At 41.8% G+C, this 22027-nt stretch overlaps 1 protein-coding gene across 1 annotated transcript in view; it reads right to left on the reverse strand.

The window, feature by feature from the left end:
• Positions 1-2102: 2102 nt before the first annotated feature.
• gtf2ird1 (GTF2I repeat domain containing 1) overlaps positions 2103-22027 on the reverse strand; it is a 32184-nt gene continuing 12259 nt past the window's right edge. Inside the window, exons 8-27 of the mRNA XM_070843822.1 lie at positions 21036-21119; positions 20158-20341; positions 17285-17310; positions 14960-15086; positions 14020-14063; positions 13679-13759; positions 12839-12991; positions 9858-9911; positions 9180-9260; positions 7941-8124; positions 7697-7758; positions 6764-6835; positions 6330-6597; positions 5544-5572; positions 5398-5445; positions 5224-5301; positions 4541-4733; positions 4187-4224; positions 3987-4096; positions 2103-3049 (exon numbers count right to left, since the gene is read on the reverse strand). Of these exons, the coding sequence (XP_070699923.1) occupies positions 2981-3049; positions 3987-4096; positions 4187-4224; positions 4541-4733; positions 5224-5301; positions 5398-5445; positions 5544-5572; positions 6330-6597; positions 6764-6835; positions 7697-7758; positions 7941-8124; positions 9180-9260; positions 9858-9911; positions 12839-12991; positions 13679-13759; positions 14020-14063; positions 14960-15086; positions 17285-17310; positions 20158-20341; positions 21036-21119 (1985 nt within the window). The 3' untranslated portion in view covers positions 2103-2980. The remainder of the gene's footprint in view (positions 3050-3986; positions 4097-4186; positions 4225-4540; positions 4734-5223; positions 5302-5397; positions 5446-5543; positions 5573-6329; positions 6598-6763; positions 6836-7696; positions 7759-7940; positions 8125-9179; positions 9261-9857; positions 9912-12838; positions 12992-13678; positions 13760-14019; positions 14064-14959; positions 15087-17284; positions 17311-20157; positions 20342-21035; positions 21120-22027) is intronic.

The raw sequence follows: 22027 nt of genomic DNA on the forward strand, positions 1-22027 counted from the left end.
GATAAACTACGTCCTTAAAACATCATTATTCATGACTAAAGATGCAGCAATCAAAGTTAAAGTTTGGACAAATTCATCCTGAGTTACTACTATTAAAAGTGCATCAGTAACTGTGTTATATTAGGTTTGATTGACAGTGGCCTGAGCTAAGATAAGATAGTACATTTCCCCATGTGGGATAAATAAAGTCTATTACAGCAACAGAAGAGACAGAAATAAAGTGTCAGTGTCAAAAACAAGGTGTCTTACAAAGTGTGAAAATAAATGCACATATAAAAACATGAGAAAACAATAAATACATATAAAATATATACGTGTGTGTCGCCCAGTAGTAAGAAAAGTGGTGATAAAGTGCAGGTAGTGGCTGTGATATATGGACACACATCAGAATACTAAAACTCCTCTAACTTTCTGTGGCTGAAATCTGTGTGTTCATGCAGGAACCTGCTGCTTTTGGTAATAAGCTGTTTTAAAATGAGCCTTTATAGTTCAGCCTCTTCCTGCTGAATGAGCGTGTGCTTGGCAGGGAACTTCACTTTATCTCCTACGTGCACAATCACACTTTGGGCTCAAGGTACCTGAGCAGGGAGGAGGAGTTGTTATGGATGACGGGGGGGTGAGAATCAGTGTAGACGTCTCTGAGTCCAGTGATGATGCTGTTTGTTGATCTGGTCCTTCTGGATGTGGATTAAAAGACTCCTGTTGATTCCTGGGAATGAAACACACACACACACACACACACACACGCTGCCACGAACATCTCAATAAAACTAATTCAAACTGAAATCAACAGAAACTGAACATAAAACCTTCAGGGGGAAGAATTCATGTCAGGACTGTTGCATTAGTTTTACTTGTACCTGCTAAACTGACAACTACAGAACAGAGTTTCCAACACTTGGAGTTTTTCCAGGGATTTTCTGGAAACGAACACTTGTTTCAAAGTCAGCACGGCTGAGCAAACTGTCGTAGCCCGTCAGGCTTCGAATGTGTTATGGGGCCTGTTTTTAGAGCATGTCAAGAGTTTGGAGAATGTTTTGTAGTGAAAACTGTGCAGGAAATGGATTAAACAAGCGTTGGCTTCAGGGTTATTTCATACAAACACAACAGTTACATTAGTTTGTGTTAAATATATCTGTATATGATAACACATTGATTAAAACCTCCATGAATCTTAAAGCACAAAATCATATATGGAGCCACAAAGTGCATTTTTACTGCGTTCCCATAAAAAAAGTCGGGCTTTAACTGATTTAGCTGAAACTATCTGAAACCACACGTTTCAAAAATGACCAACAATTTAGCTCAGTAATGTTAAATTTACCAGGTTCACTTTGTAAACTGCACGATGTAGCGTAACGTTAGCCAACGGTGGCCGTAGTGGAGTTATTTCTTCATTGGAAATTACAGACCTTAAAATAAGCAACAAAAAAAAGACAGGAAGCAACAAAAAAAGAAAGAAAGACCTTAAAATAGGCAAAAAATACCTTAAAATAAGCAAAAAATACCTTAAAATGAGCAAAAAAGGACCTTAGCATAGGCAAAAAAAGCCCTTAAAATAGGCAAAAATGCCCTTAAAATAAGCAAAAATGCCCTTAAAATAGGCAAAAAAAAAGACCTGAAAATAGTCAAGAAAAGAACTTAAAATAAGCAAAAAAGACCTTAAAATAACCAAAAAAGACCTTAAAATGAGCAAAAAAAGACCTTAAAATAAGCAAAAAAAAAAAGACCTTAAAATAAGCAAAAAAGACCTTAAAAATAAGCAGAAAAAGACCTTAAAATAAGCAAAAAAGACCTTAAAATAAGCAGAAAAAGACCTTAAAATAAGCAAAAAAAAGACCTTAAAATAAGCAGAAAAGAAAGGATGTCAAACTTTTGTAAACGTTTCAGACAAAGTGCCCGTCATTAGTGAGCTCAGTTGATGTAGATTTCCTTCTTTTTCATCATATAATCAGTAATCAAAGATCGGACAGAGATTATTGACCTGCTTCATTTTCAAACCAAACCCGATGAAAAACAAACAAACTCACATCCCGGTCGCTCGACACACAAACTTCAGTCGCTCCAGACTTCCGTACAAAGGCACCTCGACAATAAGAGAATGCAAGGCAACACATTTTATTTCAAAGGCCTAATTGGCGTTAAGGTACAGCATATTAAATATCGTTAGTCCAGAGACGGTCATCGCAGAATAACATACCATTCTTTCCTTTACATGATACATTCAGGCTGACTTTAAATGAGATATTTTACATATTGTTAATGTGGTGCTAACATAAAGAGGCTGTTGGCTGAAGGTCTTGTGTTTACTGCCGCCGTGTGAGCACAGCTTCTACCTCTGAGGCAAACCTCCAGTCCATTCAGTCTCCTCCTGTTCCAAATGAAGACACTTCTTTGCTGCTGCTCCTATCTGATACCTGTAGGTGCTGTTAGTGTTGTGGTAGTTCCTCAAGGAGCTGTATAACAGAATAATGTATTTTACATCCCTGCACATAATGTTATATTTCAATAAATATAATAAATAAAAAGTACAAACATCTGAATATTATGGAACCAGATCGTTATCAAAGACATTTTTTTTGTCAGTAATACATTGCAACCAAATGCTGGATCCGACACGACTCAGTGGATGGACACTTAATGCAAATGTAAGGGCAGATAGCACGACTCTAGCCTGGTAGAAAACAATGTTACTGCCGTGGTCGGCGTTGGAAGGAGAGCGTGGAACCGGTAGCTGTCCTGCTGGCACTGTGTGGAGGCAGGAGACAGAAAACAAGCCAAGCGACATTTTGATCCACATACATTCTGTTGCTCCTCAACACTCAGGACGTCGTTCGCAGAGTCCAACCTCAAGCTCTCTAAATTCAGTCCGGAGAGATCGTTTAGTTTTCAGCGCTCTGACAAAGCGTTAGTGTCGTCACGAACATCACTTTGACCGAACGCCTCCTCTCGTCCCTTTGCCGCGGCCCAGGGTCGTCCCTCAGTAGTTGACCTTCCCGGGAACCTGCACGTTCACTCCGCTGTAGTCCACCATGTACATGGGCCACTGCTGCAGGCGCACGCACAGGGAGACAGCGGGAGAGCACAGTCAGTCACAGCGCCGTCGTTAGCACAAACAGGCTGCTGACCTCGTCTCAGGATGCACTTCTAATATTAAGGCGCTTTTCCATCACACAGTTTTAGCTCGACTCGACTGTAGTGTACCACCTCAAGGTGGGGGGGTCGTTTGTATTGTAATTTGTATGCGGCACAAACACAACTGAGGACCTGGAGCGTTTGGTTTGTGTGGAGCCGTTTACCTCGTTCACAGAAGTAATAAAAACTGTTTCCAGGGTTTTAAGAACGGAGGGTTTGATTCTTGTGAACGAGTCGCTCTCATGACTCATCCAGTGACATCACTCCCTGGCCAATCAGTGGTCTGCAGTCTGGTGACGTCACATTGTCGGCTCGACTCAGCTCGCTTGGAACCCCGGCTGAGTAGGTGCTAAAATAGTATCAGGTACTATCACCTAGTGGAGAACCATAAAGACCAAGTCGAGTCGAGTCGAGTCGGTACTAGTGGAAAAGCGCCATAAGTAGTTACAGTTAAACAAACACTGAATTAAACTGTTTCCAGTCAGACTGCTGTCCTGTCTTTGTTCTGATCAAACATCTGGACTGTAACATCTGGACTATAAATCACCTTCCCACATTTTGAGAGAAGCATTAAAGTTCTGTCAGAGAATATCGCTGTGTGTTTTTCTTCCTGTCAACTATGGTCAGTCCATTGTTTTTTAAATTGCTTTTTTCTTGTTTCTTCCAGACTGAGGCTTCTATTGATGGATATTTAAATGTAAAATCGTGGCACTACTGTAGATTCATCACAAAGGAAGTGTATTTGCCCACTGGCAGTCACAACAACTAAAAAACTATCTGCACGATTCCTCTGAAGCTGAACAGGAAGGTTTAGCTCATGGCGTCGCTAACGGTAACCCCTCCTGTCTTACCATCACTGGGATCTGATTGGTTGATATCCCCAGGTCGGACGAGGCAGGTACTCGGTTGCTCTCCTGGACCCTCTTGCGCTTTCGTCGATTGGTGGAGGCGTTTGTTCCTACTGGGGAGACCACGGAAATGGTTTTAAGTTTGGTGCGGCTCGGCGGCACACAGCTGTGCTTCGGCTAACACCAGGAGCTAACACACCTACCTGTGTTACAGGATTGGCTGCAGATTTCTGCAAAAGGTCTGTGAGAGAGAGAAAAGACGGCAGTTTCAGACGACGAAGCAACATAAACAATAAAAAATAACTCACTTCATAACTAAAAAGATTTCTTTTCGCCTCCATTCTTTCATCACAGCTTCAACATTAAAACATTGTTCACTATTTCATATTATTTACATTCTCTGCTCAGTGGGAAATTTATTCTTTGACATCTCAGAGGCTGCATTTAAATCCAAAGCATAAATAAACCATAATGAGCTTAACTACCAAGGAGCACAACGCTAAACTCTCACTGAAGGGTGCGGCGGCTGCTGAATATTTAGGTGTCTCAGCACTCACTGTAGCTGGCTCTTGATGTTGAATGTTATTTCATCTGCGGCTTGAAGGATTTTCTCCAGGCACACGACGTCGTAGGTGTTGGGGTTTCTGAAGGGGATATCGTCTGGAAGGCCACTAACTTCTACAGACTCCGGACTGCCGCGGATTAGCTTGTACGGGACCACGACAGAGCGGTCTAAGCCCAGAGCCTCACCTGCACACACACACACACACACACACACACACACACACACACACACACACACACAACAAGGAGGCAGGAATGAGGTTTTTAAAGAGCTGCTCACAGGGGAACAGATGCTGGTTGTTCTAAATGAAATAAATGCAAATGTTCCAGTGTAAAAGTCACGACTTTGACTGAAAAATTAAAGGTTTGACAAGTGTGTCGTTTCCTTTTAACTCGTTCTTGCGCTCCGGTCGACCAGCCGGAGGAGCAAATGAGGCGAATGTATGACAGTAATTATTCTAATGACTGCTGAGCTTGTGCGTTTAGAGTCTTGATAAAAGGTGTTTTTTACTTTTCTTGTGCTGCTCACGTATTTAACCTGAAGTGACGTTCAATTTTTATTTGTTTGCACTTGACAGATAATTCTAAATATGTAATATATGTGTTCTTAAATCAACACAACATGCAAATCTTTAAAAGAAAACAAGAGATCACACATGAATCTGAGCATATTTACCGTATTTCTTGTTAAACAGCTCCTTGACTTGCTCTCGAAGGACGACTTTCTCCCCCATGCGGTTAATATCGTCATCATCTGTCCGGTGAAGACAATCAGTCACCGATAACTCTGGTCATTAAGCAGTCACAGTAAAATGTCTATAAACGTCTGAGTAAAACACTTTGTACTCACCACTTATCGAGGCGTAGGCCTTCTTTAGTAAAGTGACACGTCGAGGTGCTGATAAAAAATGAATTATATATCATCGTTATTATTACTCCATCACATTATTACATGACGTTCATTTGAGCTGTCAGACTTTATGATGAAAGACGTACCTGGTTTTGGAATAAGTCCTTGAAAAGGTCTGCAGGGCATAAATTGATATGATTATGTTAAACATCTAAAGCAAACATCTAAAAAAAAAAGGTTTGAGAAGGTTTCAGTCAGTGCACAGCTGAGACTTAGTGTTTGTTTGGACCTTATCAGAGTTAAAAAAGGATCCTTTCTGGTGTCTCTGAGGCAAAATGTGACATTTGGTGCAAAGTTAGACGATGATTCAAAGTATCGACACGTTTCTTGTGTATTTTCTTTTTTTTAACATTTCTAGTTTTTCCTTTTTGGCTCAAACAACTTTATTCAAATGACAGAAATTCAAATCACCACTGATGTTTGTAATCAGCTCATTCTACAAGACGTTTATCAAGCGAGGATATCAAAGATTCTCTGGCTGCAGCTTCTCAAAAATGAGTAGTTGGACACTTACTTTCTATTTCTGTGTGTGATTTTAAGCTGAATAATGAGTTTTGGACTATTGGCTGAACAAAACAAACAATCTAATCTGTTGCCTTATTTTTATTAAAATCACAGCCAATTAATTTTTTTTTAATTTTTCATTTTTTACATTCTCATCACTTGTTGATGGTTGTTGTCAGTCCAAGTGTGTCAGTGTGTTTCTGTCTTGGCTGAATCATTGTAAATGTTTATTATTATCTACAGTACATTTATTATATGGCTGTCAATCACGTATGTTCTGACCATGATGAGTTGTGCGATCAGAGTTGCCTTCACTTCCTTGGAGGGACAGAACATGAGTAAGCGGTCATGTGACCAGCGACTCCCACCTGGTGATGGTGAAGTTGATTTTGTCAGCGACCGCCAGGATCCTCTCCAGGTTCTGGGAGCCGAAGGTGCAGGGCTTCCTGAAGGGGATGCCGGGGGGAAGGCCCTCGATGATGACCGAGTCCGGGTTGTTCTTGATCCTCTTGTAAGGCACTTGGACGGGGTACTTGATGCCCAATGCCTCCCCATACTTCCTGTTGAACAGATCTTGGACCTGCTCTCGCAGCGTGTTGGCCAGGTCGATCCTGGACAGCTTGGACTCCAAGCACTCTGGAGAGAGAGTTTTTTCTTTAGACGCAGCACTTTTCACCATTTCATTTTAAAGGGGAGGGTGATAAACGTCTCCACTCAGAGCTGATTTATGTTTAAACAACACACAGCCACACATGGAAGCTTCAAAGTGGTGACTACAGGTGAAATTAGAATCTGAATGAACCTGAGAATCCAGGTCTCTTGGATACAGCTGCAGCATCCTCCGTCACTGGCGTTGTGTCCTTGGCATCCAGCTCTACGGGAAAAAACAGTTAAAAGGTTAAACTTTTGTTTTTGTCGTCTCTTAAGATTTACTGAACACAACAAACGGCAAGAGCTGCTCCTCGTTCCAGCAGCGGAGCTTTGTCACAAATAAAAAGGTAGAGATAGCTGCAGGAAATCCCTGCAAGGACTTTTTTCCCCTACAGAAGAGCCATTTTAAAAATAGCACATGAACTGGATTTGACCTCATAATTTCAAGCATGCAGAGAAGAGTGCAAACAGCAACTTAAACCTGCATTATGAGGCTCCAGATGGTGGATACATAGGGCTTCCTAATGTTAGTGTTTGTGTTTGCTGCTCTTGTTTTAATGCACTCTTCTCTGAACAAGATCCCAGTTTATCCTCTAGTGATGTGCAGGTCACGGTTTTCTAATACCTGCACTGACCCGGCCCGTCATGAGAGCCCATCCGCACGCTCGAGGCGGGAAAACACGCGCTAATCAACCATCTGAACCCAACCTGGCTCGGCCCACAAATGCATTACGCTGGCGGTGTAAACAAAAGGCACTGATAGCACTAAGGAACAACACTCCACTGATGATACAGCTGCTCCTGCATGTGTGTGTGTGTGTGTGTGTGTGTGTGTGTGTTTGAGGGAGGCACGGAGAAGGTGAAGGTGAACTACTGCATGCAATGTTTCTGAAAGTTACTAGAAAATGACCCCAAAAACACTGCAGTGTCATTTTACTGGTAAGATAACTCAGCTAAGGTCGACCCGCACATCACTAGTATCACTAGTCTAACTAGTATCACTAGTATCACGGCCTTCCTAGCTCGGTGACAAGGCTTTCTAGTATAAGAAGTATAAGTATAAGAGTATAAGAGAGGCACACACCTGCATCACAGATGGGAATGGAAGGCATCTCTTGTTTTACTTGCTCAGTTAACAGCTCAGGCCTGCAGACAAACAAAAAGACATTTACATCATTTATAAAGCAGCGGACGGAGGCTTAAATCAAAGTGTCACTTCCTTGTCTGAGAACAAAGCTGTTTACCACAAAAAGTGATGAATAATGATGTTGTGTTAATAAAGGAAATGATATCCAGGATACTTTAACACTCGCTTTGTGCGCTCTGACCTTTTGATGACAAATTGGATCTGACAGCTAGCAGCCAAGATCTTGCGCAGCTTGGCCGCTCCAAAACAGTTGGGCCTTCGGAGGGAGATTCCCTCCGGCAGCCCGGTGACGTACAGATCCTCTGGGTACATCTGGAACTTGGAGTAGGGTACCTTGGCCGGTTCAGGAAGGCCCAGGGCGTCAGCTGAAGACGAGGCAAAGGAGGCACTGAACTTAACTGAACGTCTTGTACATTTAAGAGGTATTAAAGAATAATTACAGGTGAATGCCACCTGAATCATTTCCATCAGTAATAATAACATTGTCTTCAATCAGTTAACTGGGATGAAGGAATATGGCAGCATCCATAAAAACAGGTGGAACAAGATAAGATAAGATAAGATCAACTTTATTCATTCAGGAAATTATTTTGCAAGAAGACACATGAGCAGGCAGACGATCAGACATAAACAAACTTGCAGGAAAACATCCTGGTTAAACTGGCCCCTGATGCTTTTCTTCACATTTCCAGTTTGGGCTGCTGTCAGTTTTACCTCCAAACGATGTGGTTTGTATAATTTGGCTAAAGTGTCTGTTTACACCTTCTTAACATCGAGCTCCTTGTGTTTCCCAGATCTTAGCAGGTACTGTGGTGAGCAGAATATTATCAGAACCAACAGAAAGAGAAGAAAAGAGGACCAAAGTAGTAAAAAACTCTAATTCCCCTTAATAACTTAAGCAGGACCAGCACCTCACCACTCCTTATTATCCTGGCTTCCTAAAATAACATCATATCTTTGCATCCCAAGATTCAAACAGACAAATCTAGTGCCCTTTGTTTACATTGTGCTTCCTGATTAGTTATTATTATAACTATCCTCCAGCCTCACCGCCTCTCTGTCGCTGGTTTGTTCTGCACCCAAACACTGACTGACATTAGAGAACCTTTAACCAGCAAACTACACTTGTGCACAGGCAGCACTGCTCATACCTGCTCCCTCTTTGCTTAAACTCCTCTGATATTAAACTCAGATTCACCCCCCCCCTCTGCAATTTGCCCCACACTGAGCAGACTAATTCCAATGTCTTCAATTATTAAAAAAAAACTTAAAAGTTACAATATTAATATTCCACTGGACTATAAAAGACTAACGATTCACTTGCCGTACAGCGGTGAGGTGTGTGTGAAAGAATGGGCCCAGTGCTGCTTCCTGAGCTCGTGTGAATGAGGGTTAAGCTCCACCACTACAGGTAGCTTACCGTACTTAATGCTGAAGAGGCTCTCCACTTGTCTCCGGAGCTGAAGAATCATTTCACCAATGTCCTCCACCAAACTCCCTGCTAAATGAGTCAAACATATGAAAACCACTTTACGCCAGGAGCATCAAAAGAGAGTTATTACACGAGGGGAGCTCGGTTAGTGGGAGTCTTCCCACCTGTGAACGTTATTACTTTTCCCCCACAGCAACTTTACTTTGATGAATTCAACCTGCCCAGTGCTGACCTGGTAATGACAAACTGACTGCACGGTGTATTAATCACCGGAGACCATAACAAATGCACATAAGGAAGAAGAATGTTAAGGGTGCAGAAACGGGGCTAAGAAATGGATGTGACAAATTAACTGTGCTGAACCTGAAGTCAAAGCAGGATTTTAGGGAATTCAAATGACTTTTTTTTCCATTTTGTATGATCCGTGTTAGTAGGAGTAGGAAAATAGCCTTTATATAGAACATATCAGGGGTTTTTCTCATAGTTAAGGCTCCGTGTGGAGTCTCCGTAAAGGGGCCTGTCTGGTTCAAAGGCTTATAATGGTTTTATTTCATTTTAATTCCAGTCAGCCTCTCCAGCAAGATAATATTTTGCACACAGTGATGGAACAAAAGGCGAAACGCACTGGATTTAGCAAAGCAAACCGAGTGAGTCAGTCCAGCCTACCTTCAGAGGATCTTCTGATGCTCTGGGAGGCCGCGCTGGGTGACAGAGCTTCAGCTGCAGGATGAAAGAAAAACATGAGAGGAGCAGAAAACGCAGCGCTGCATTCAAACAGCCACAGAACAAAGAATTCAACCGTGTGATATATTACTCAGGTAAAAAAGGTAAAAGACAAAAACTGCAGATGTTCATATCTTGATGATTTTACTGAGCTCGCAAAAAGAAAAAAAAACATTTCCAGTGTTTGTTAACGAGCAGAAAGTGAAACATTTTCAACTGTTTTGGGTTTTTTTTGCAGTAATTATCACATCTGTAAAACTTGTTAATTCAAAAGCTCATGTCTACTTGTTTACCACATGCAGCTGCAATAATCCAGCGGTATCGTCACCATATGGCATTACTGTACGGCAAAGTTGTTTAGGTTCATATTCATAAGCAAACAAACTTAGTTAAACAAAACTAAGCAAACAAAATAAGTTAAGTACAAAGTTCTACATTTGTAAAATATACAAAACAGTAGAACACAATACAATAATCACTTTGGTCCTTTTCTTTGCCTACGACTGCTGGATGTGTGATACATAGAATTAAAGACCACATTCATATTAATACTGTGATATTTGCTGCAACCACGTCGCCCACTGCTGTTACTATATCATGCAAGACATGATAAAGTTGACTAAGGTAGTAGATGTTGCTTGCACGGTGCTTTGATCTTTGGACTGCTTTCAAATGCAGAGTCTTCCCGCAGCTCGGTACATGTTCAGAGACGGCCACACCTCAGGACACACACACACTTTATGACAATCGTTATGTGAGAGGTTTATCTGGACCTGGAAAGATGATGTAACCTCAACAGAGTCGCCGCGGGTCCTGATGAGAGCCGAGGAGGCGTGACTGTACTGTCAAACAGCGTGAAACATCCCACAGACATCAAAGTCTGTCCTGTTCAAATAACATGCAGACCTGAACGGTCGTAACAACAACGGGCTGGGAACGGAGCGTCGTGTGAAGGACTGTTCAGCCTCCCTCCGATGACTTTACTCCAGCGTAGCAGTGTCAAAAAGCTTGTTAAGCTCGTTATGGTCTCAGGCTAACACAGCTGATCGTCGGTCATTCACACACATTACTTTATTCCAGTGAACCCTCAAGTGGCCTCTTGACTTCGGCTCCCTGTTTGTTTTAGAACTGATTTTAAGATCTGATTTATGACTTTAAAGGCTCTTCATGGCCAGGCCCCAGTTTCTATTTTGGACCTTTTGGTCCCCTGTGAGCTCTTCTGTCTCTTCCAGACTCCAGGCTGAAAACTAAAGGGGGACAAAGCCTTTACCGTCAGGGCCCCGGGGCCCAGGAAGGACCTGCCTGAGGAAATAAGGCTGACTGGTTCAATGTGCTCGTACAAGACTCCTCTCTAAACATACTTTTCTTGGTTTCACTTGAGCTGCCTGCTTTCTGCTTTTTAATTCTTTTAACCCCGACTTTTACTCCCTTTGTGCTTTACAATGAGTGTATTTTTATAGTTTTAATTGTTTCTTTCTACTGAAAAACACAGTTACAAAGATTGTTCTTATTGCTGTTGTTGTTAAAATATGAGTGGAATTATAATTTTAAATGTTCGAATGTGATCTCAGGTCTGTTGGTGACAAAGTAATTGTCAGAGTAAGGAATCACTGACTGCTGAGACTCTGTTCTTGAGTCTCAGTCTTGATCGCTCAGCTTTGTGTTATTTAGATATTTTATTACGTTATTACGTTTCGGCCAAATCTCACTTTACTACACAGAATGAAAATGAGCAACAAAAGCATTTAACGGCATTTAATGTGACATTTGCTGCACTTACCTTCATTTTCTTTCCTTTAGTGGTCATTTGTGAAAGAAAAGAAAACTTAAATAAAGCACAATCAAATCAACAAAATAAAACAAAACGCCTCCTGAAAGCATTGTATGCCAAGTCCAAGATCACATTGAGTAGACTTCTCCATTCTCTGTTACATATTTTTAAAAAATGCCTCATTTATTTGATAATTTAATTTACAAAAAAGCAAAAGTCACATTTTTAATGAGTAGTTTTATGCACAGGAAATATCCCAACAAGCCACTGACCTTTACTCAGCCGTCCTTTAACCTGTACCTAATGCCTCTTTTGCCCAGGACGGCTTTAAAAGGTCATTTAATCAACACGTGAGCGAAGCTTTGGTGCTTGGAATTTCATTTGTGGTGTTTGTGTTGACAGAAAATCTCAGAACCAAACCAAAACTACCAGACAAGTAAGAAAACAGGGTTGAATTCTGGACGGACCAACACTTTTTTAACAATAAACCGTGATAAATGAGGCCAGTGTGGTTTGGAAAGAGAGTGCAGTCTACTCAAGTGTCTTGGTGACCTTACTCTAATCACCTATATTTCAAAAGGTGGGAGCTCTGTCAGTCTAAAACAGCTCTGTGTTAGATGGAGGTAGGGTTCGGGAGTACTGAGAGGATCTTTAAGGAGCAGTTTGGTTTTATTCTAATACATTAACTAACTCTGGGCAGCAGAACTACGGGACTGTGTGACTCAACATCTGGGAACAAGCACAATGCAGCAGTCTCAACAGCACAAATGGCAAAAGTTAGATTTTACAAACAAAAAAACGGCTGCAGCTGATACATGGTGCCTTTCACAGATGAGAGCCAGTATTTGTAAGACTGGGAGGAGAGAGTAGCCACGGTAGGCCAGAGATGGGGAGGGAGGGCGGGGGGGGGGGGGGGGGGGGGGGGGTTCTTGAGGTTGGGGTTGTAGCTACTGGTGGCTAGAGAGGTCTGGTCGTGGGGGAAGTGGGAGAGCGGAGGAAAAAGGAAAAGAGAAAAATGTTTTCATACATGTGGCAGCTTATTTAGCTCCCTAACAAACAGCCAGAGTGTGGGGCGGCATCGGTGGGCTGGCATTCCAGGAGCTGCGGTGAGAGGGAGGGAGGTAGAGGAAATGTAGGTGGGGGCTGAGGTTACCTGCGTGGTTTTCCATTGGGTGGTGGGGAGCGGAGGGAGCGGAGGGAGCAGAGGGAGCAGAGGGAGCAGAGGGCGAGGCTGTGACGGGACACGCTGCCGCTGCCACCGGCTCAGCCACAGACTCGCTGGGCTCCTCCCCGCTCGTACCAGCATCTGCAGAGAGACAGTTTTTTTTTTTTTTTATTCACAGGCTTTTTACAAGCTCCGCTGTGCTGCGCTATAAACACAAGACAGCTACAGGAAATATCAAATTTGCTAATATTTCCTGTGGCATTTTGATGTTTCCTGTATTTCTGGTTTTAGCTTGTAAACATATGATACGATCATCGGTTTTGGACAAAGACAAGACCAGAGAGTCGCCCTTAAAGGGAGGCGTTAGGTTCCTGTACTGTTTGTATGGCCTGTTCGACTATGTGTGAGTGTGTCCTCTCCTCACTGCAACTGTGATTCTCAGCAATTATTATATCTAATTGTAATTACCTGCACCAGTGAGCACCACACTTTGCCCGGATGCGTATTTTCCTTTAAAGCCAAATTATCATAAATTGATTTGATTATAAAGTGTGATTTGATTATGACTGTGCAGTTTACTGATATTATTGTGCGTAGTTTTTGGTTATTGAAGTCTGCAAAATTAAATTACGCAGAGTTAGATCGCACGGCTTCAGACGGGAAGCGACAGCGAGGAATGAAGACAATCTAGAGGTGTAAAAGTCTAATAGTCCATCCTGTGCTGTGTAAGTGATAATCTCTGAAAACTACATCTCTGGACGCTGTGTTTATAACTTGAGAAGTGAGCTATTTTCACGGCTAATGGCTACCGAGGGTGTGCACACTTACCTGGCACTGTAACTTGAATGATTTCCCCATCTGGAGGCTCTGTTTTAATCCTTTTCAAAGGAATGCAATCTCCTGAAGGACCTGCGGGGATTGAACGGTTCATTCTGCCTGGGTTCCCATCAGTGTGTGGCACTGTGTTTTATGGCAGTGTTAAACAGATTTAAGTAGGTGATAGAATGTGTTTGAAGTGACTGGACTGCAAAAACATGACGGGAAAATTTACTTCGGAGACTTCTAAGGACTTTTTCACATCGCTTTAAGGCCTCAATATGATAAGTGAGGCTGAAAACTTTTGCTATTTCAGAGAGCAAAATGTCCGAACTAAAAGTTTTTACACATACCTGCTTCACAGTCAGCCAGGGGACTCACGCAAGCACTTGTTGATCTGTGATATTAAAGAAAACACTCAGGTGACTACAAAATTCAAACAGATTCATTAAAAATACATGCGCCATTTTGTGGGGGGGGGACAATATTGCCCATGAGCCCAACACTGATTACTTACAGTATGAAGACACTAAAGTTGAATGAGATTTGTTAAGTTTGCAGATTTGAAGTTAACTAAGCACTAAGTTTTTTATTTTATTTTTTTTTATTTTATTTCGATTTTTTTAACTTGTGCAAAAGGGTAAACAGTTTGCCATTTGTTGCAGTACAGTATATTTCTAAATAACATAATACTAAGCACAAAAAAGGAAGAAAATAATAATAAAAAATAATAATAATAATATAATTATGTATACATATACATACATGCACACCCACACTTATACACATACTAAAATTAAAAAAACAGACTAGTTGAACAAAAATCCAAATTAGTATAAACACATTTGGTATAAACTAGATGAACAGAGCCTTCGGGGGATACAGTCTTATTCTGTTACTGACTAAGCACTAAGTTCTGAGATAACCTGCACATGATATTTCTGATTCATCCCTGTCAGCTGATTTACTGGATAGAAGCAGTGATGTTTCCTTTATTAGCATAAAACAAACAAGGAAAATCAAAGGATATAAAAAAAAAGAACCCTCTAAAATGAGGCCGTATAATTATATGAATTAACTGCTGTCTCTAAAATTAAGCCTATCACCGCTGGTGTCACGGTAGCAGTGGAAATGATATATATATACGTATAAGCTGTTAGATTCAGTCCAAACTATGAGTAATGTTGGTTCTAAGTGCAATCAAATTTGGCAGCGAGCCACTAACTCCTATTTCCACGTTATAAACAAAGTCTGCAGGGTATTGCTAAATCTCTGTGTGGGCTGAGCTCTGACCTGCTGCTGTGAGGATTGCTGACCAGCTCTGCTGTGGTGGGCGGGATGCTCAGATTGTCAGGGAAGCTGTCTTCGGGCGCGGAGCCCAGGTCATGCTTGCCCTCCTCCCTTGCAATCTTGCCAGCAGCTTCAACAAACAAGACACGGAAGATAAACAAACACTGCATCCCATTAGCGAAGAACATCTGTGGGGTGTAAATATATAAAGAAAGACTTGACAGAGCCGATTTCTGTCCACCGGTTACTATAATTAATTATGAAGAATCTGACAAATATTGCGGGGCTAAATGCTTGGCCCAAGTTCCACACAGAGCACACATGGTATCCTACCAAAATAATTACATTTTACTCAAGGTTCCCTTTGAAAAGGTGCTGATAATTTTTCATTTTAATGAAAACGCAGGCTCGACGTGGGCAATGAGCCAAATTAGCTCATTTCTACTCAGCACTGGAAAGACAAAGTTTGTGCACACCAATCAGGTGACCAAACAACAATTATTATCTCATGCAGTCAGCTGCCAATTTATTAGATCCATCCAGCTAAAACTAAGGCAGTCTAATCCAAAAGCACTGCAATAAATCCTACCAGCACAAAGGCTATAAAGTTTGTGTGCTTTTGTTGAGAGCGTTTACATGCTGAGCAGTAAGAGCACACACACAGCCTCACTGCAAGCCAGACTGTGTGAGATGGCTCGATAAAAACCTTGGTGTCAGACTGTACAATGTCATATGGTGTATACAATGCCGAGAAAATCACAGTGTGTTTCTATGGCGACAGAAGACAAACGTACTGAATCTGCAAGAAGACATAAGTCATCAAGTACCTGTGCTGCTGGCATGTTTAGAACATGAAGCAAAAGCCAGTTTTTTCTTTTTAAATCTGCTAAAAATTGCATTTAGCAAAGATTTATATAATATAATAATATAATATGTCTATGTGTGCTTATAGTATCTGCATCGGTCACTGTATTCCATGTCATTTCATGTTTGCAGGCAGAAGCCACATTATGAGAATTTGGTCCTAAATGTGGATCGTCGGTCGCTGAATCTCTGAATCAAGAGTCTTACAGTTCGATCCAGCACCGTGTTCAGACCGGACGGCCAAACATCTTCACACATTTATCTCAATATTCAACTTTCACAGTCATCAAGGTCAACTTTTTTTTTTTCTCCATGGAGAGCCCAAAAGTTCGTTGAGGAGGCGTTGATTCAACTTAAGGTCACTCTGAGGCTGCTGATTGTGTTACACTGAGAGGAGTGTAGCGCAGTTTCCTGGGTGTCAACAGTTAAAGGTGTTTGCACGCAGGTGTATGTTGGAAAGGAGACACTTTGTGTTTCATGTACCTGAAATTTATATTTGATTTGATTATTTTAACCCAAATTACTACTACTACTACTGTGCAATAGTGTTTTTCTGACTGGTGCAATAATTCATCACTTCATCCGTTCTACTACAGTGCAATCTCTTTTTTATTCTATTTATATTATATTCTACTTATACAGGCACCTGTTGTTTAACTTATCTTTGCACGGTTGTTCTTGTTCTTTGCTTGTTATTTCCCCAACGTGGGACGAATGAAGGTTTATCTTATCTCATCTTTTCCTAAACATAACCAAGTAGTTTTGATGCTGCGAACTGCGAATGAAAACTGAAAATAATGAAAGAAAACTAAAATATTCAAGATAACTAATAAATTAATGATCTCAGATGGGTTTTGAACCCTGTTTTCTGAGGTGAAATACCTGTAACTAAATATTTCAGCCACCCCGATAGGTATTTATTGACCAGGCTGAATATGGATCGCTGGGTGCAGGTGCAGACAGAAGCTCTGACATATTCTCAACCCCATTTATATCAATGAGGGACGGCTTGACGTCGCAAGCGTCTCTCTTAAACAATTTCAGAAAAATGCACCTTTTAACCTTCATGAAGGAATTATTTATCGCAGCGCTGATGTATTAGACTGTATTGCTTTCAGCTGCGTGTACCTAATAAACTGCCTTCGATGTAAGTCTGTGATGTAGAGGTGCAGTGGATCAATAAGCTGGAAAAACATTTATGTTGTAAGAAAAGATACTACGTCAGTTCAGTGCTATTCATATGATGAATTTAGCCTCGTCTAGAGAAGGCCGGTACATTTTTCTGACAAATTCACATCTCTCCTTCCAGTTTCTCCCCCCTCCCCCGTGCGGCTCTGAGACTGGCACATTTTCAAGTATGATTGGAGACACTGGCGTGAGAAGATCAGCAGTGTTTTCCTAATGAGGCCAGAGCTCATATGCATGTGAAAATGGCATTAGAAACAAAATTAATCACACTCTTACCAGTGAAGATCCTTTCATCAAACATTCTGGAACATAAAAAAAAGGAAAACAGGCCATTAGTCACCGAGTTCAAAGAGTGTTTCTGCTCTCAGGGCTCAAATCATGATGCAAACACTGCACATGCAGAGGAACACATTATTAACAGCTCTTTAAGCACATTAACTGCTCTTTAAACAATCAGTCTCAGTCAAACAATCAAGTAATTGAGACATTCATTTGTTATCATTGAACTGAAAATCCCTCTGACTAAAAATAAGTGTGGGTGTGGAGCGTATTTTCAGACCGCTTCCCCCTCCGTTTGGCTCGCACTCCGGCTCTGTCTGCCACCGTCACATTCCTCCCCTGCTCTTATCATCGTTTCAGCCTTCAGACACAACCGTTTCTTTGAGTCCTGCTTAGTCACACCTGTCTGTAAAACTTCTCCACATCAAGACTGAATTTCTGAAGCCTCCGTCTGGTGATGAAGGTGCTATTAACGGGTGCTTTCATCAATAATTACTCCACTACCTGACTTATTAAAGCCAGATAGTCTAGAGCCATTACACAATGCTGTTAGAGGTTGGTGTACGGTGGCCATGTTAGGTCATGTCTATTGTCTGATATTTTATTTTATTATTATATTTTCTGTGTATCCAAAGCCTGACGTGTCTTTAAAATGTATATTATGATGAGGAGATACATGTCCGTGGTATTCTAATGTTTTCTGCATACTATGGAAATGGACGCACTCTCAGACGTTAATCGTATCCCGTCTTCTTTCGCTGAAGGGGAAGGTGAACCTGTTGGATTCTCCGTGTGCTAACCAGCACCTGATTATTTAACGGCACACATGGTGGTAATTATCAGATGATAATTAATAAGATGAGGCACGTCGTTCACTCCTAGTGGCAGTCAGTATTTCTTGGTTTACCCTGCAGTAGCTCTGCTCTGCACCTTATCTTCCTCCTTTGTGCCACACAAACACTATTGTTGTTCAAGAACCACATAAATAAGCCACAGTGTTGCACTTGGCAACACATTCCTTCATTTCAATGAACATGTGTATTGTAGTTTACTTTGAGTCAATACCACACGCACTGCCCACCTCAAGCAGAGTGGATTAATGAGGATTAATGTGCCACTGAAAATAGTCCCAGACAAACACACTATTCGCTCCTGTTAGAGTAACTTTTGGTAAAGCCTACTGTGTTCAGCTGTTTCAGGAAATTACTGAGGCTTATATACCTTAAGCCGCTTTTCCACCAGCACGACTTGGCCCTACTCGACTCGACTCGGCACGGCACGGTACGGTACAGTTGTGTTTCCATTACACCAGGTACCACCTCAAACGTGGGCGGGGTCGTCATAGCAAGGCGGGCCGAAACTCCGCTAGCGTAATTTGTATACGGCACAAACAAACACAACTAAGGACGTGGAGCGTTTGTTTTGCGTGTATCTGTTTACCTCGTTCACAGAAATAATAAAAACGCTCGGTCTCTGTTTCAGGGGTTTTAAAAGCGGCGGGTTTGATATTCGCTCTCATGACTCATCAAGTGACGCCGCTCCCTGGCCAATCAGTGGTCTGCAGTCTGGTGACGTCGCATTGTCAGCTCGACTCAGCTCGCTTGGAACCCCGGCCGAGGAGGTACTAAAATAGTACCTGGTACCAGGTACTAGGGCCGGTGGAAACGCTACCTAAAGCGTACTGAGTCGAGTCGAGTAGGGCCAAGTCGAGCCGGTGGAAACGCGGCATAAGTGACCTTCAGTAGGAATGAATGGGCTTGAGGCTGAGCGACTGAGAGATGGACTAACATTACCTTGTTAGCTTTGACATGTCAGAACTTAAAACATACAGCTGAGGCTGATGGGAATCTAGTCAAAATTTGTGAGATTTCCTTTGCTGATATGAAGTGGGGGATGTGACTCATCCCCTTGGTAACCATGGATAGCTGCACTGAAGGGAATTCATCAATTTCCTGTCAAGATCTTTTTGCAAAGACAGACTGACAGGCGACCACATCGACTTCCCTCAAGCCGCACTGCTTGTATGGTTTTAAAAAACACTCAATGAGGTTTTCAGTATCAAAAAAAAAAAAAAAAAAGTGTTGATCTATTTGCATATAATTTTGAAACTGAGCTGCTCATAACATGGAAATAAAATTAGGTTGCTATTGCATGTGATATAATCTGGGCGTAATTAATAGCATGGCTGCAGCTTGAAAGGAGAACCAAATTTTGGTCTCAGTGAAAGCAGCCAAGCGTTAATGATGGGCTCGTTTAAAAATGAACACACTCTATCAACAGAGACAATGCCAAAAATGAACATCAGGGCCCGCATCTGGAACATCTCTCAATGACAATGGGAATGTGATGTAATTCTGAATTAATCACATTTTCAATCTTTCCTAATTGTATTAACACTAATGAGCTGCCTGCAGGATTCGTTAAAAGATGTGTTATCTCAAACAAGACATGGTGGCTCATTTAAATTAGCTTAAACAAATGGATGGAAGAGCAGCCCAATATGCTGGCAAGGGAAAGTCATTTGGGACGTGAATAATAATGGTTTATAAGTCAGCGGGACATGGTGTGCCGAGGGAAGCGGGCGTTTAACAGACAGATGGTATAGGCAGGCTCACTTGGTGGCTGCTTATTGAATCTGTTCTACATAAAAGTTTCAGATGTGGTGCCATAGCGTAGTTTGGAGCTGGACGATAATCAAGTGGCAAGTTAGTAAACTATGATCTGCACTCACTGCACTTCATTAGACTTGGAAGCTTCCATTTAAATGCATTTCCTTGAAAATCTGGTCTGTGAGTCACGTCGCAGTAACATGTACGTCCAACAACGCTCTCAAAATGAGCTCTACTGATCTCCCAGGTCTCGCTGGTTACCGTTTGACAATGAAGCGGATCCCGTGGCGCTCGTCCAGGATGCGTTTGAGCTTGGGAACTCCGTAGGTGCAGGGTCTCTTGAAGGGGATCTGGTCGGGGATGCCGATGATCTCCACGGCCCCTGGGTCGCAAGCTATTTTGCGGTAGGGGACAGGCACCATGTGATCTAGACCCAGGGCCTCAGCTGGAGGTAGAAAAAGGCTTTTTAGAAAGACAGTGTGATGCTACTGAAGGAATATTACAAAGATATTCACTTAAACTCAAAGTGATGGTGGTTTATTCAACTTAATGCATTTGTTACTCCACAAACAGGAATTGGCTTGAGGAGAGGCAGCCTCCAGAGGGATGCACACCACAAGCAGAGGCTGGCAGAAGGTAAGATAATTCCAGCTAAATTAGAAAATAAAATTTAAGGGAATGGTAATCTGTGCTGTGGGCTTGGAAAGAAAAAAATCTGGAAACAGATCCCGTGAGCCATGATGTGATTTTCCCCCTTAATTTGAATAAGCTTTTAGACACAATATCCAGTGAAGGTAAACTGCAGCTGGATTGCTTGCAAGCGTCTCCTGAGTAAATGTAACGTAAAGTATGTGACCAGTATGCTGCATGCTTCCTCTGGTTGAGCTCTCCTGTAGACATTTTTCTGTTGGAAATGACAGAACTCAGCAGTTACGAATTCACGTCTTGTGCATCACTGAGGAAAAGATGATCAAACCAAAGCCCTGACCCCAATCCATCAGCATCCATAGACGCACACAGAATCATCACTGTGCACCAACAATTGCTCGAGGAGGCAGACACCTTTGCACATTGCTGCCTGTGTGTGATACCGACGCCCAAAACTGAATCAACATGCAAAGAGAAAAGCTTTTCCGTACCGTATCTGCTGTTGAACAAGATCTGAACACATTCTCTCAGTGTGTTGATGTCTTCAGTTTCCCGAATGAAAGAGTCCCATTTTTCTGCAAGAAACAGCTCCTGTCAATGCTTTCACGTACAATGAGACGGAGATCTGCTTATTTTCTAGTTAGAGCTTTAACATTCAAATGAGCTTTATTTCACTGTAGTGCTTAATCTGAAATTAATCTTCTCCATCTACTGAATATTAACTTTGGAAATGAGTGCAATCTTCTTATAGGATTACTGTTGACACTTTAGGAGCTTAGCCATTAATGGTTAAGGGTTAGTGTAGTTTAGCCTTTGTTCAGTAAACAATACTTGGCTACTGTGCGAGTCTGCAAATCCACACAGGACACAGGAAGAGACGTGAAACAGAATTCACAAATCCTCATCTGGGATAGCAGACTTTAACTTCTGTCATTGGTTTGGAATATTCACAGCATATTATAGTGCAACTGATTTTGCAGGCTGATTCTGTTATTGATATTTGAGAGTTGGAAAAAAAGGATCCTTTAGATCAAGACTTTTCCAAATGTCTGAGCTCTGAGCTCCGTTCAGCCTCACGACGAAACAAAACTGTTTTAGAACATCGCAGGGGAAAGTTGCAGCAGCGTAAATCAGCTCGTTTCAACTCAAGCCAGCTCACGACGTCACCTGCAACTCCGCTTGTCAGAAAACTGTCGTCTGGATGAAACAGCAGAGTTATGGACAGAGAAGAAGTCCCCTAAACAATGGAGCTGCTCCGGGAATAGACGGGAGAAGATGACAAAAAAAAAAAAAAGAGATGTCTTGTCTCAAGAGCTCGGCACAAATCTGCAGAGGCCCCCGGGGTTTTCTGCTGAAGACGACTCCAAATTCTTCTCCCTCCGCATTTTATTTTGGTTCTTTTTCATCAATAACACAAATGCAACTGTTGCAAGTGACTCACTATCACTTCCCTCATTCATATTTCAAGAAGCTACAAATTATA

Source organism: Pempheris klunzingeri, chromosome 14 (genome assembly GCF_042242105.1).
Source record: "Pempheris klunzingeri isolate RE-2024b chromosome 14, fPemKlu1.hap1, whole genome shotgun sequence".
NCBI classification, from domain to species: domain Eukaryota; kingdom Metazoa; phylum Chordata; class Actinopteri; order Acropomatiformes; family Pempheridae; genus Pempheris; species Pempheris klunzingeri.